The 16,289-nt window shown below is 37.4% G+C and overlaps 1 protein-coding gene across 1 annotated transcript in view; it reads right to left on the minus strand.

The window, feature by feature from the left end:
- Nucleotides 1–9,965, minus strand: part of dnah5 (dynein, axonemal, heavy chain 5) — a 111,915-nt gene extending 101,950 nt beyond the window's left edge. The window contains exon 1 of the mRNA XM_041989067.1: nt 9,876–9,965. Coding sequence (XP_041845001.1) covers nt 9,876–9,965 — 90 coding nt within the window. The remainder of the gene's footprint in view (nt 1–9,875) is intronic.
- Nucleotides 9,966–16,289: the final 6,324 nt, after the last annotated feature.

The raw sequence follows: 16,289 nt of genomic DNA on the forward strand, positions 1-16,289 counted from the left end.
AGAGGGTTCTAATTTGTACATATTGTGCATATCAAATGTGTTTAGGTCATATTAAATCTTTCCATCATGTAATCACACAACAGATCATTTTATTTAGTGTGAAAGTAAACATGACAGTTGGAATCTCTGATCAGATTAATTTCAATCAGATATAAATATTTCTTTCTGTAAATGTGGCTATTATTTTGTTACATTGACCTTATTTCAGTTCAATAAATGTGTAGCATATTCCTATTTTTGAAATAGGTTTATAGACACACAAACATTATACACACATACACTCCCATCATAGGTCGACTATGCAAGCGAGCCAAGCCAACAGTTGCTGGGAGACCATTTCACAGCCCTTCCACACCTTCTCTCTGCCTTTATTCCAAAAGTGTACACAGCCACCTTAGTCCTCAGGGCAGACACAGACAATACAGAGGCAATACACTGCAGTGCATATTATACAAATTAGCAGACTGAATGCAACCCACAAATACACTAGCCAATAATGGCATCCGTCAACAATGACAAACACACATCCCTGTTTTGTTATTTGCATGCCATAGTCTCAGAAGCCAGCACATGCAGACCATGTAATAACAGCTACAACACTAACAGCTTTCAGAGGCAAACAAAGCCCCATCCGGAGATACGCTGCAGCGAGACTGACAATCTCTGTAATAAACAATCTGGCTCTTTAGAAAAAAATAAATACATTTTTTAAAAAAGCTAAACAAAACAAATGAAAGGACATCATATTAATCCCCCAAAAAATCATAACAGAAACAATACAGAGTCAAATTCAAAACACTAGCATGTAGATAGTGTTTTTCCTTTTCATATATTTTATTATTTCACACAGCAGTAAAGCAGAGATGCCATCAGAGCCTGGAACTGAGTATCTTTAAATTATGTCATGACAAAAACAAAAGCAGAGCTGCATGCATTCTCTTACCCGGACGGCCTTGGAAATTATTTGTCTCCAAACCTGCTTTCTAAACACCCGTGACATGACAGCTCCTTGGTTCTCTCAACTTAGCTCTCCTATATCTTCTCTATATCCTGTGATCACTTTCTCATCTGCATGTGCACTCTCACCCTCAGAGGCTGAGGCCTATCAAATTGTCAGTGGTGACCACCCAGCCAGCTGAGCTCAAGCTATACTGCTATATGTTTAATGGCCACATCATTTAGAAGTGCACAGGAAACATGATGCCTGATAAAGGACAAAAATATGCTGAAAATAAAAGAGATGCCACTTAAGTTTTATACTTCATGGTACTTAACACAGTTACTAATAGACACAGGTAAATACTCATCTTGAAATGTATGCATGCATGAAGTATTTAGCTTGAGCCCAAAGTTAATAAGTTTGGTGCATATGTTTTTTTCCCAGAACAAAATACTTTTAGGGAAGATTTTTATTATTATTATTTCTTTTTTATAGAAAAATGAGTGTGCATTTTTCAACTATCCCATAACAAGCTAGACTTTCACCACACCCTTTCTATAGCCACCAACAACCTTCTAGAAGAATTGCATCTGGATATTTGACAACTCTTTTTGGTAGAATTGATATAGCTCATATCAGTTTTGTTATCTGCCTGAAATGGACCCAGGTTTTAGTAATAGCATATTTTTTCTTAGGGTTGAAGACAGGACTTTGAGATTGCCAGTCCAAATGATCAGCTGTAGCCCAGCTTATCCATTCCACAACTAATCTGATCTATTTTTGCTGGTCACTTAACTGCTGCAACAACAACTTGATTAAAGTTAATAATTAATTAATAATAATTAATAATAATTATCTGATTGATGGTTTGAAGTGATGCTAAAGAATTCATCCATTTTTCTGCATTACAACAACTTTAGATCTCTTGTCACTGAAACCATCTGACCAGAAAACTTGTTTAAGGCTATTGGAACAGGTTTCCCCTCAGCTAAAGGTGAAAGTTTAGGACTTTATCAAGCACTTGAAAGAGTGGCTGCATCTGTTAGTAATCTTTCATTTTGTGCTAATGTTTCAGTAGATCCTATCAATAGATAAGATTCAGCATTGCACTGAGCATTTGCCAGCTTGTACACACAGTTTGGTTATGTGTTGACCAAAACCAAATACAAATGAAAAGTTGTGTACCAAAGTCTTGTGTCTTTTTAGTTATTTACTCTACTAAAGCTGTATCTTGTGCAATAGTTTTGCCCAAGGAAATAAATTATTACAAAACAAAAACAAACACTGATTCATAATACTCATGCCCATACTGAGTAGATGTAAACTTACAATTAGTGTAACAAAAATGCACATACAAACACACAATGGGGACACAATTTGAGAATCACTGTTTCACAAGATGAGGTTACAATAAAGTTGCCATTTTCCACCACAATGAAATTATGCAAATTGAAACTAGTGTTAAAAGATATAAAAAAGATGCACTTTATTTGTCTCACAGAATCCCATAGACCATGTAAGTGTCCTTCAAAAATGATGAGACTTTGCGAATGCTGTTAAACTACAATATAGGAACTATCCTGTAGAGACATTTTCAAGTTAAGCTTTTCTATTTTGACATAAGTAGAAACAAAATTCATGTGATTTTATATTAAATACAAATTCTTAAGTTAAAGATTTAAACACTAAGTAAATAGTGATTCAATTCTCTGTTGTTTTGAAACTTCTTGATGCAGTATGACAAGATTAAAACCAATAAACACCGGAGAAGCAGGGCAAATCTCATCTGGTCTTGTCATACCTACTTGTGCAGAATTTCACTTATTTGTAATTGTGCAGCCACTTTTGTATGTCAAAATTAAGTTGTTTGAATCCAGATTTATTCCTGCAATATCATGATTCACATCTTAATTAAACTACATGAAATGAGATTTTCAGCTTGTGGATGTGAGCATCTTCAAAGCTACAATATCTAAGAAATATAAAAGGAAAAGAAAAAAAGCTCAGATGTTCTTTCTCTAGCAAATATGCAAAACTTAGGTTAAGGAAAGATTAAATCAGTCACTATGTGAGAAACTTCCATTACCCGTACTATGCTAAAACATTTTAAAACAAAGTTTTAAGCATGAATGGAACCTTCATTTAGTTGATTTAACTTTCTAATAGGCACACAAAGCAACGCCACTGCTAATTAAAGATAGATAACATTTGACTGAAGTAGATAATCAAGTAGCCAAGCTACCTGTAACATCAGAACTCTTGGGTCATCTTACCTTGTTTTCATAGTCTGGTTTAAAATGCAGCATAGTTGTCGGCGGCCTTTCAGACTGACACTTCTTTTCAAGTCATTCCACCCTCGTAATTGCCTTTGCTTTTCACAACATTAGAAAATTACAGCTCCCAACAAAGAAGACCGAGAACAAGTGGCTTTGCTACAATATGTGAACAATCAGCCTTCTTATTTGCCATGTGAGAAAGGTTACTGCCCAGAAATTATGAGAGCGTTGTTCCTAAAAGGGTACAGCTAACCAGATAATGTGGTGTTGGATGACGTCCTGTCGGCAAGGTAATTATCAAGGTCCTGCTCTCACCTTACAAGTCTATTACGACAATGGCATAGAGAGACATGGAGGATGGAAACTGGGGGTAGAAATGTTGTTTATATGTGTATTGCAACACAGCTTGGGTGGAAAACAATCTCAGACAAAACCTTTTAACAAGTATACAAATACAAGAGAATAAAACATACTTGCATCATTGTAGTGAAATTAAAGGAAAAGAGGTTTCACACTCTGTTAACATTGTATGCATTACCATTGTATGCTCACTGAAACTCCCAAAATGAATATACAACAGTAACAACTTCTTAAGGCAGCTGTAGAGTAAATATATAATAGTGGTGTTTAGCAGGCAGTTACTCTTTGCTTTTGTTTTTCTATTGCACAGCATGTTCTAATTACACTCCTTTTAGTTGGCTTTTAGGTTTCTTTCGGGTTTTAGCTAAAAAAAGAGAGAGAGAAAAAAAGAAAAATAAGCAGAAGCCAGGATAAAGTTTCACAGTGCTGATGCAAGCCTGGACCAACAATGCAATAATACAGCGTTAACATGTGCAGCCTGTGTAAAGCAGACCTGAAACAGCTACTTACTGGGAATTTTCTACTGCAAACTGAAAGCAATTTTGCTCTGGATAAAACTAAGGCTTTGTAAATTATGCCTTAGGCTTTCTTATGATTAAACCAATTGTACAAAACAAAAGCTAAATCAGTGTGTGATCAAATAAAGCATTGGTTGCATCTCTTTTGTGGAATCCCTGCTTTTCCTTCAGTTAACTAGAATACTTCCAAATACATTAAGCAGTGTATTTATTATATGGAGCGAATTATAGTAGGTTCTAAGAGCTACTTTACTGATCATAAAAATGTGTTTTAAAGTGAGCTTTTTAGTTGCGGTGGACAAATATGGTTAATTTTTCACTATGGAAGAGTTACTGAGTTAGTTACTCTAGGAGCTGATATTGCAGTTTCAGTATAGAACAACTACCCTGAAGTCATGATCCAGGTTCTGTGCATTCAAAATACACTCTAAGAACAAGCAGGAATATGATGTCCAAGCAATCTGACACGACACCAACTTTTTCTCTATTGGTTGTCACTTGTCGACATCATTTGACAACAAACTGCTGAGCAAAGCATAAAATCAGCATCAATGACTGGTTTGTTATCTATGTGGCTCATGTTGAATTTAATTTGTTCACTAAGTAAAGGGTCAAAGATTCAATCCCAAGCCATAAATTTAAGTAAATTTAAATGATTATTAGTGTTTTCTTCTCCTACAAATGTTTTTATTCTTTTTTTTTTTTTGCCAGCTAAAAAGTTAAGAATATTAATTCTTGTTTAAAGGAGCACTACTGAACTAGTTTTTTTTTTTTTTTTGCTTTTGCTTTCTCTGATAATGTGCTCCTGTTTTTATTTATTTACTTATTTTGATGAATCAGCCATGACGCATGCTCAAATCAGCCAGTGTGTTGACATCAAGCTGCTGGCGTGTGATATGGTGCTGTGAAGCAAAACACAGCTGTCACGTCATGCTCCGGGCTGGAACACAAAGTTGTGAAATGCAGTTTTTCAGCCTCAGAACGCTGTAGGCCAACGACCACTCCAGGAATGTACATAATGAATGTCAGTCAAAAAATGAAAAGTCAAAAGCACAGGGCTTAAAAAAAAGGCCTTTATCCCTGAAAATAATTTGCTGAAGTAACAGATAAGTCAGTGAGATTAATTGAGAGGCCAAAGTCTCCTGATCAAGAGGCAGTGTGAAAAGTGTTGAGAGTGAGACTGTGTTAGGGTTTTTAATGTTGTGGATTGTTAGTACTCACACGTGCTCATACAGAGACCTTCAACAAAATTAATATTAAATACCATTAGCATTTACTGAGGAGTCCAGTAGAAGACATGTACAGCTCCATCCACAAGTGTCTGACTGGCCGTTTTATGCTTAAGAAATTATAGAAAAGCTTTGCAATAAAAAGGGGTTTGGTCATCAATATTTTACAATGTCATGACTGATTTTTCTGTGTTCAACTGGCTGCTTTTGAGCTGCCGTGAAACAGGAGATTGACTGTAAATTATTGATGAGGAGGCGGTAAGATCTGAAAGAGAATACATAGACTAAGGCAGGGAAAGGTTCATGTTTTTCAAGTAAATATTCACACTGACACGTACAAAAATAGCTGAAAGAAAGCAGCTTAAAAGAGATGTAGATCAAAATATCACAGCCAATTTCAGAGGACCTGGTATTTTACCTTACATCATTACACTTTTTTATGGATCATTTAGTTCCAAAAATTTTGTAACTTTAATTACAGAATTATGTCCAAAAATGCTTTTTCTTTTTTAACCATTGCTCCCTCTGTCTTAAGTAGGACTGCTTTAGCTGAAATGCATTAGTAGACTCGAAACACAGGCAGAAGCAAGCAGCTGTCTATTTCTTGTTGGACCACTCAAGGCAGAAAAAGCTTATCTCCTCTTTCATTTTGTCCCTTTATGCACAAAAATTGGCACAAAACTGAATGTAGTCAGCAGAGCAGATTCTTAGGACTCTGGAGTGATGCGGGTTTCATCTACTGTAGCATATTGCAGTAGGCTATAGAGTGATATTCAAGACTGTTCTCTTGGGCAAAAACAACATGTTACAACGCATTTTAAGAAAGGCATATTTTAGCTGCAGTCTTTGTGAAGGCTGTGGTACCTCACAAGCACAACAAATACTCATCACAAGAAAACATGATCAACAAACCCAAAAGCTTCAAACAAATAACAATCCAAGTCTGGAAACCCTGATTTGCATGAAGTAACTGAATAAATAACTAAGTAGAATGTTGATTTCATGGTATTGAATGATTTAGCTGATCACACACAAAATGTGATCATTTGTTGTGAAAATGAGATGATAATTTCTCACACTTAGTAGGCTTTTTAATCTCTGTGCAACATCCAGCATCCCTCTAAGACTGAGCAAACCTCAAGGCAACTATACAAGGAACACAGCACCATCTACTGGACTGAAGTTCAAAATACAACTATCTGAATGCTAACTAGAGCAACACCAATAAATCTAATATTGAAGGGGTTCTCAGAGCAATTAGAGCTCTGCGAGATGAAAGTTGACAATGAAGTTCAGATTAATTCCATCAGTGGGATTTCTACATGAGAGACATGGGAGTTATTCTGGAGTAAGGTTTCAGTTTACTAAATGATATTCTACGTGGGCCACTTCTTTTGACTGGTGTCTGTACTCTGTTTACCTCAATCAGTTTATTTATTTATTTAATACTACTTATTTGTTGCCTTCAGTGAATACCCAAGATCACATACAGTCACCTGAATATAGACATGGACGAAATTATTAGGACCCCTCTATTAATTAAAGAAAAACTCACAATGGTCTTTGAAATAACTTGAAATTGACAAATGTAATCATAAATAAAAATGTACTGAAAATTAACCAATGAAAATCAGACATTGCTTTAGAATTATTTTTCAAAACAATAACTTAAAAAAATAATAATAATGGAACAGGCCTGGATAAAGATCAAGACACCAATAGAAAAGATTAAAAATAATGTGACCATAGGGGCATGTTAAACTCAGGTGTGTCTTCTAATTAGTATCACAGGTGTATTCAAACTTGTAATCAGACGGTCTGGGGTGACAAGTAGTCACTGAGCTGTTTGGGGACACGGTGTGTTCCCCACTGAACATGGGCCACAGAAAGCAAAGAAGAGATTAAAAGGAAAATCATAGACAATCATGTTAAAGGTAAAGACTGTTAGACTATTTTTAGGCAACTTGATGTTACTGTGACTACAGTTGCACATATTATTCAGAAGTTTAAGGTCCACAGGACTGTAACCAACATTCCTGGACGTGGTTGCAAGAGGAAAATTGATGACAAAGAGAAGAGACGGATAACACAGATGGTAACCATGGGGAGAGGGGTGCCAACATTTTTGTTCATGTCTGTATATGTTGCTCTGCATTACTTTTCACCCACTTGGCAATTTTCCTGTCTTGTTAACTTTAGGGATGTCGCAGTGACTTAATTTAACAATTAATTGCTGCATTAAATGCCACGATTATTCAATCATAAAGATCCCTCAATATTTTCACTTTTCATAACAGATTATATCTGAACCATGACGTCAGATCAAAGCAACTTGAGCATGGAACAAAAATAAATTTGCACAGCATCCACGTGTTGCTGCCTGTGTTGCTTTGTTTTCATTCCGTGCAAGTTGCAGACTTGGCAGATGTGCCTTTGGTGGGACAGTATGGCAGAAGAGTTATTTCCTCCAAATAACTGGATTGTTATTCTTGCTGGATTATTTTGGGTTAAAAATACCAAGGTGTTATTGTGTAGGATGGATCACCAGCTTGTAAAGCAGCCATAATAAAGAAAGGTGCAGAGAAAGGAGGAAATATGTTTTACTACATGGATAACCATTCTATATATCTATATATCTATATATATATATATAGATATAATCTTTTTCACTGTTACTATTTTTGTTTAAACACCACCTATTCTGCTAAAAGCTAAACAGCTGGAAGTCATAAAGTCATAAGCTAGCTGGATGGTTTGTTTGTATGTGTGGGCATGTCAAACTTCTTTACCCTGTTTAAAAAAAAAAAAAAAAAGTTAAACAACATTTTAAGATTGTAGTTTGCATAAAAAAGTCTCCCAAGTCCAGGTAGAGGTCCTATATCCTTCTCCATATGTTTTCTCAGAGCAAAATCCAGAGTTAATATGTAGTCATTTATTGTTTACAGAGCAGATGGGGTTAGGAATGGGACTTCTTGGTTACTTTACTTTGTGTCTTTATTATTTTGTAATGTTTGCATAACGAGTGCACATGAAATTTTACAAATTTATAGTAACACATAATTGTGATAAATGTAAAATCGTAATTTTTTCTTTGACAATAATCGTACCAAGAAAATCCATAATCGTGACATCCTTAGATGCTTTACAACATGTATCTTAAATTAATACACTTATGGATTTTATGTGATGGACCTACACTTTAAGTCCAAAGCGGTTAAGTGAAACTGCAAGAATTTTTTTTATCTAAATACAAAAAAAGAAAAAAATCATTTATGCACTTCCTTTGTATACAAGTACAATGTACAATGTGTACAATGTAAATGTCACATAATCTCAGCATATAAAAACATTATGTCAAAGACCTCAGAGTCTGAAACATGCAAGCAGCATTGTGGAGACCAAAAAACTCTCCATACAGGTCGAGCAAAAAGTTTAGGAAAGGTATTGTACAAAATATAGGGATTGGTTATTAAAAAATACAAATAAAAAAACTTGACATATACCTTGTAGCATGACTAAATCCAAAGATTGGACCCTCTGGGGAACACTTAAAGCCACAAAAATCATTAATCCCAGCTACTGTCAGGATACACTCCAAGCAGGATGCCAGTCCATCACAGACAATAAAACTCATCACACTCACCATCACTCTGCGAAAAATTAGAAGCACAAGTTAACTTAATGAGTATAGTTTTGGACTGTGGGAAGAAGTCAGAGTACCACACATACACAGAGAGAATGTGCAAACTCCACAGCGAAAGACCCTATTCAAGAATCAACCTGCAAACCCCCTTGTTGTGATGCAACAATGCTAACCACCACACTGGCCACAGCTCAAAATTCACTTAAAATGATAATTCTGTTCATGAACACATATAATTGAACAAATTTGTAAACAACACTGTACACTCATGATCTTTGGGCTTTCATTGCATTAGAAACAGGCGTGATTGTGTCATGGAAATCACTGCATGGACTCAGGAACACTTTCTGTCTGCATCTCTGATAGCATGTTGCTGCATTAGTGCCTCCAGAACAGGCAACTTACACAACTGAAAAGATCCCCCCTCAAGCATAGCAACACATGGTCCAAACCAAAAGAAACCTTTTTATGAAAGGCTTTTGCTATTTCAACAGGACAATATTAAACAGCATACTGCATCTTTAAAAGCATGGCTTTGGAGTTGGAGTCTGGGTGCTGCCTCAATTCTTGACCTAACACAGGTTGGAAACATTTAACAAGTCATGATTTACAAAATAAGACAGAAAAGACCCCGAACTGCTAAGAAGCTAGAATCATATATTAGTCAAGATTAGGGTGCATTCCTCCCCCAAACTTCCAGCAGCTGGTCTGCTCATGTCAAAGAGGGGGTGCTTCCCAGTAGCAAACATGACCCTGTCCCAGACATGTTGAGAAGACAAATATGGCAGTTACATAAATACTAATTACACACTCAAAATCACATAACACATTAAAAAGAGCATCCATGTAATAGTGAATAACCATATTATGCTACCAGGCTATATGATGTGTAAGTTTCTGGGCTCAAACCTGCATTTCTTTGAGTGTCTCCACAGTCACAGAAGGCTGGGTTGGTCTGCTTCTGTAGGTGACTTTAGCCATTCGAGAGCTAATTGACATGGCTTCACGGGAAGGCCTCCTCGATGACAGAGCTCTACATTTATATCTTCGTCAGCCTGGAGGAGAAAGAGAGTTTTTCTAAAAAAAAAAAAAAAAAAATGGGAGAATTTGCAGAGATTTGACACAAGCCCCGATTCTCCAAGAAAACTTCCTTTTGTTACTAGTTTCCATGGTAACGAGGCACAGAAAGGAGGGGCGACGGGAGCAGAGAAGGTTGGTCCTGGTTGTTTTCCAGGTTTAAGTCCCAGTGAAACACAACAGTTGCATGTGACATTATATCAAACTCTTGAAACTATGGACAACTGCATCACAGATGGACAAACCCGAACGGAAGCTGATCTTCTTCTTCTTCTTCTATTTCTTCTTCGTCTTTTACTAGGCTATAATTCATGACGATACCAAACTACACAACTCAAAATTAAACATAAGTTTGTTTGGCTTTCAAAAAGGTTTAGTCCTTTTTGGAGATATTGAAGCTGTATTTAGTCTCAATGCTAAAATACACAAAACCAGGGGTCTGCAACCTGGGGCTCCGGAGCTGCAATGGCTCTTAACACATGGTTAACAGTGCTGAAGAACTATGTATTTAAATAAAGATACAATAACAAATGCAATTTTTAATAGCAATTTTTCAGATTTTTACATAGAATAGTTGCATTGAATTTCCACAACTTAATGACAACAAAAGTACCAGTATAATATTTATTTTTAATTTAATTTTTATATATTTTTGTTGTCATTCTGTTGGAAACTATGGGCTTTTTTAAAACATATTATTTACATCATTTTCCACAAATATCAACATCCCATCATAGAAAGTCTATCTTCTTTTTGCAAAAGTTTTATGTTTTTCTTTATTTTAAAACCTAAAAATATAAATAAAAATGTGTTTCTTCAAAAATTGCAACACATTTCCTACATTTATAAAATATATATATATATAAATATATTAGTTGTAATATTTCCGGGTTACAAGACCTAAAGAAAACGAATTAAATTTAGCTGGGCTAAGTGAAAATGGCTCTTTGGATTGTAAAGGGTGCAGACCCCTGCACTAAACCATAGGTTTGCGCCGTTTGCGCTTATGAACCACACCGCCGCAAGTCATATTATAAACCACTAAGTGGCAGCAGTGCACCGTCCTCACTGAACACTGCAGCCGTCAGGGAGAACTGGGTTAGGTTTGTGGGGCAAATGACCTCATGCTGTAGCATCATCTTCATCACCAGGAGATGAAGAGAGAATGAACTCATCCTTCTCTTTCACCTTCATTTTGTCCTTTTTATCAGCTAAAACGCGTTTAGGCACTACAAGTTAGAACTGTTTGGGGACTACCTGTACCTTTTCTCTTGGGAATTCGTTTTCCCTTAAGAATTTTATCGTTAAATACAACCAAGATTGAGCACAGCAGAAGGAAAACAATAAAGGGTTATCTATGTTTGTCGTTAAGACCTCTGCCTCAACATCTGTGCATTTTATATTAAAATATAAGATCTTGACACCCACGCTTCCCGCATCAGCACCGCAGCGAGCGACGTTGGGGGCTGTAGATATGGCGTGGCACACTCTTAAAAATTGGGTGGCGCACATTGCACCAAACCCCCCCGAAACGGAATCCCAGGATATCCCACCCTTACCCACCCCGCTGAATCGGAATAGCCCTCCTCCCTCAGTTGTCCTCATCTGCTACCTCCGCCTTCTCTCATTATCACCCTCTTCCTCCTCCTCCTCCTCCACCTCCTCCTCTGCTTCACGTCCCAACTCGGGAGCGCCGCCGATCGGTCGCCAGGATTTTCCCTTCTCGGCCAAAATGGAGGAGAAGGTCTGTCGCTTATTGAGGGGAGCAGAGATTATATGACCGGATTTGCTTAAATGAAAGGCGTCAGGATCCGCTTTTGTTGATAGCTACAAGAACAATAAAAACCTTTTGAGGATATCTATCGCTATTTCCGCCTAAGCGACCGCAGCCATGAGCGCAGGAGAGGGATTAGATGAGGCTGCGAAGGACGCAGCAGACATAGCGGCGTTTTTCAAATCCGGTAAGTCGAAAAAAGGGGCGAGTCTGCCTGAGGGAGAGCTGGAGCAAAGCTTCGATGTGGTCCTCTACATTTCTGCCAAATTTATATATATATATAGCTTATTAAAATCAATTAGAGGTTTCAGATGCAGAGGCTACTCTGCGTCGGACGTGCTGGAAGGATGCTCACAGTTTGTAGATATTTATCATATTTCAATCTGACCTGTCATGCCGCAGCCCTTTATGACAACAGCACGATTAACACCCACTAAAATTTTGTGTCACGATTTTTAGCAAGTGACCCTGGCTTGGCTTGGACTAAGCAGGCTGCTAGGTGTGGATGCTTACAGCTTGACAACAGTCTCCTAAGGCTGGAGGAGTGTTTTGATGTTACACACGGCATCCATCATGTACACTTTGGACGTTGATCCAAAATGCCTGCAAATTAAACAACCTTGTAAACGGATTATGCATGACTCTTATCCAAGTCTGTCTAATCTGATGCAAGGAAATGACAGGCCGTGGACGCTAGTGTTAAACACCATGCTTTGGGCCTCTGATATGATGGCATAATCAAAACAAATAAGGTTGGGCCTGCCTCCCTTATCACTAAATCCAAAACCTTATTAGGTTTTAGAGGTCCAAGTGGCTGCACTGATGATCCCGTGTCATCTCAAGGGGACTTTTGTTAGGATATGCGCCTTGTTGTATTGGTAGTGACTGACATTTATCATCAGCCTTTAATGCAGTGTGTAATTGAAGATAACTTGAGCATTCTGGTTCTTTCTATCAGGAATAAGCAGATACTGGCCATCTCATACAACATATGTTTACATTCTTTTGGTTTGTTTAGTCTTTAAAAAAAAAGAAAAGAAAAACTATATTACAGGCATTTCTACGATCATGATATCAGTGAAACGAGTAATAGTTTTGTTTATTCTTCTAGTAATTCCTTTCTAGCATATTCAACCCACATCAAAGTCTCAGGACAGGGAGTTTGGATGGTACTTTTAAAGTCCGGTGCAGTGTCAGGACTTCCACACACCAGATGAAGCAGCTGTCTCTTGCTCTTTCAGCTGCTTCTCTCTCTGTGACACCTGGTGCCTTGAGGTCTGCTGCTCACTATCGCCACAAATTGAGCACATGTAGAAACACTCACAGCCTTTCTGCATGTGCATCTATACGTGATTATGAATTCTCACACTGAATATGCAGGGATTTCTGTGGTGTGCACACTTGCATACTTTTTAAACGTTTATAAATCACATACCTGCTCATAGGAATTGCTTCTGCCAGTCAGACAGTTAGGAATGTTGTCAAAATGGATTGTTTTCAAATGCTTTCTTACGGTTGGCTGGATGCTTGCCAATGTATTTTCCTATAGCTGTGTTGTATCAGACTGGAAATTTGGCTTGGAATGAAGTTGGACTGCTTGGATGTTTATATAGCAGCAAATGCAGTTCATACAGTATTCATGATAGAGACAGAAATAGGTTATGGCCTCAGGAAACTTTTATAAGAGACTATTTTGAAGAGAAAGTGTGGAAAAAGAAGTTGCTAGTAGAATAGTACAAAATGTTTCATGTTACTGTTGAATGTTTGTATCTGGCTCAGGCTAAAACAGGTTGTCCTGAAATTTATCAACATTTCAGAGAAAATCTATTGATTGAAAACATTTTATCAGTGGTATTTAGCAAGAGCTCCCTACATCTGATCTTTCTCCCTTAATGTACTTTATTTCTATCCATTGCTACTGCTAATGAGAGAAAGTCCAAGCTGATATTGATTTACCTTCTTACTAATCAATTATTCTTTCATTTAATGTAATATTTTTATGACTAATTATATCACCCATCATATTCTATTTGCAAAAAAATATGATATATGTTAATTTGTTTACACATTCATGTGATGTGCTTCCTCTAATAGGTGCCTGCTAGTTGCATGTTGAAATCTTGACACACAGCTGCTCACTCCAGTTGATCCCAAGCACTTTTATTTCTAGGGCTCTGTATGCACTTTGGTACCACATTTAGACAGTGAAGGAAAAATGCAGTAGATTCTTATACTAAACAGGAGCTAGAGCCATCAACCTACTGGCAGTGCAGTCTTATCTCATTTTAAGAGGCTGGCTTAGTGAAAGACCAACTTATTTGCCATCTGTGTACACAAATATAAACGTGTGTGTTATAGCTACAAAACAGGTTGTTTGGGTGGCAAATTTGTTCCACCTGAATGGATGATACTATCACTGGCCCTTGAAAATACTTGATCTTCCCCTCTGCTTGATTATTTTCAGAGAGCAGATGGTGCTCCATCTCTGAGTCCCACACGGTTGCTGTGGCTCACAGCTCAGCTGCTGAGTCAGTCCCCCAGGTTGCTCATGCCATGACTTACAGTCCAATCTTTAACTTGCTCTAAATTATCAAAAATAAAGGGCTAATTTCTGAGAGATACTGCATGGATTTAACTATTTGGTCATTTATAATCAAGGTAAATGGTTTCTCACTAAACCTTTTCCTGAAGGGTCTCTACCAGTTGTGTGAATGGGCATGCCTTAGTTTTCTTTTCTTTTTCATATTCAAGGCTTTTGTGATGAAGGATAGACCTCTGTGTCATTCTAATTGTCATGCATGTAGTTGAGATTTCTCATAGATATCCTGCCATGCTATTTGACCCTCTAAATTTTTGATCTTTAGATGTGCATCAACCGAGTTCAGCACTGTGGGGATATTATTATATGCTGATTTCTATCCAGTGTAGTAACGTCATACACAAAGCAGTCATGTGCTGTCCTGTTTCAGTGCTGGGAACAGAGGTATAAAACATCACAATCCACAATCCTGTGTTTATGAGGCCAGGCATTTGTCACTTGCATCACTAATAAGCAATCAAGCATTTACATTGACAGGCATAACATTAGATTATGATCGAGAGGATTGCATCACTAGATTTTGCATTGTCAAAAATATCGGGGCACTATGGAGAGACCTTCCTGGCAACACCGAAAGTCACACATGCACAATAGTATATTTGAAAAGGTACTATCTCATATGCAAAGTCTCTTAAGTGACACTTAATGCAGTTATTGGCACTGTAATCGTATTACTGTACAGAACTGTGCTGTGAAACCCAATTGTCATAAAAGCAACCAGATCTATGCTGCACTAAGATTAAATAACTGTCAAAGCAACTTTCATAAGAGTCATATTCCAAGTCATAACTACACTGGACATGAAATTACATCACCCATGTCTGTGTGGGTCTTAACGTTGCTGTTAAGATCTGTTGTTTTCTGCGTAAATTTAGCATCTTTTAATTTCCAGTGCAGACATACTTTTAGATACACTGTGCATATGTGAGCTTCTCCTGTCCTGTCTGAAACTGTTAAATAATACATTTTCTTTTATAACAGGAGAATAATTGAAACGACAGAAAAATCGGCTATGACCTGTGTTGAGATCGTAGTTGCATTATGAATTATAAAAAACAAAACAAAACACGTAATCCTTTACCCCTGATTGGATACAATTAAATAAACACTAATTATGCTAGTTGCGACTCATGTATTCTGTGACTCTTGCACTGAGAAGAGAATCAAGATGTCAGCATCAATAATAGTAGTGCCAGCATTGACATTGTAGTGAGCCACTTCCCTCTGTGCCCACTGCGAACCCAGTGACCTGTGCCAGTTCAGGCTATAATGAGAGCCAAAATCGCAGCACAGTGATTCCTAATTTTTTCGGGTGCAGTTATAATTGATGGAAGCATAATGACCTAATGCCCATTTGCATACTCATGCATAAATCTTATATAATTCTGTAGATGAGAGGATTTCATCAGGCTGTGTAGCAAAATCTTAAAACATGTGTATGGTGAGCTTAGCTGATACATGGAAGCAGTGAATGGAAAGGCAGAGAAAAATGTGCCATGAAAGGAGATGCAGAGTAAAAGCACAAGAAGTAGTCAACAAAGTCACTGAAAATATAGGATAGAAGGAAGCAAAGAGTGAGATCTAGAAAGTGACATACTTAGAGGGACAAACAAGCCTTCACTCAACAAATTATAGATCTGAGGCTTGGGTGGAGTACACCCTGAAAAATGTAGGCTACTATGCTCTTCATAAGGCTGAATCCTTACGGTTAGATCCAGGAGCAGCTTAATTGGCAGTTGGTCAGAGTTAAAGACCATAAGCCCAGACTGGCATTGCCTGAACTGAACTGCATGGGTTCACTTGACTAACTTATTAAAGACGAGGAGAAAGAGAGCTGTAGTCTGAGTTGTTTTGACCTCCGAACAGAATCGTT

This window comes from Melanotaenia boesemani, chromosome 6 (genome assembly GCF_017639745.1).
Source record: "Melanotaenia boesemani isolate fMelBoe1 chromosome 6, fMelBoe1.pri, whole genome shotgun sequence".
In the NCBI taxonomy this organism is placed as follows: Eukaryota; Metazoa; Chordata; class Actinopteri; order Atheriniformes; family Melanotaeniidae; genus Melanotaenia; species Melanotaenia boesemani.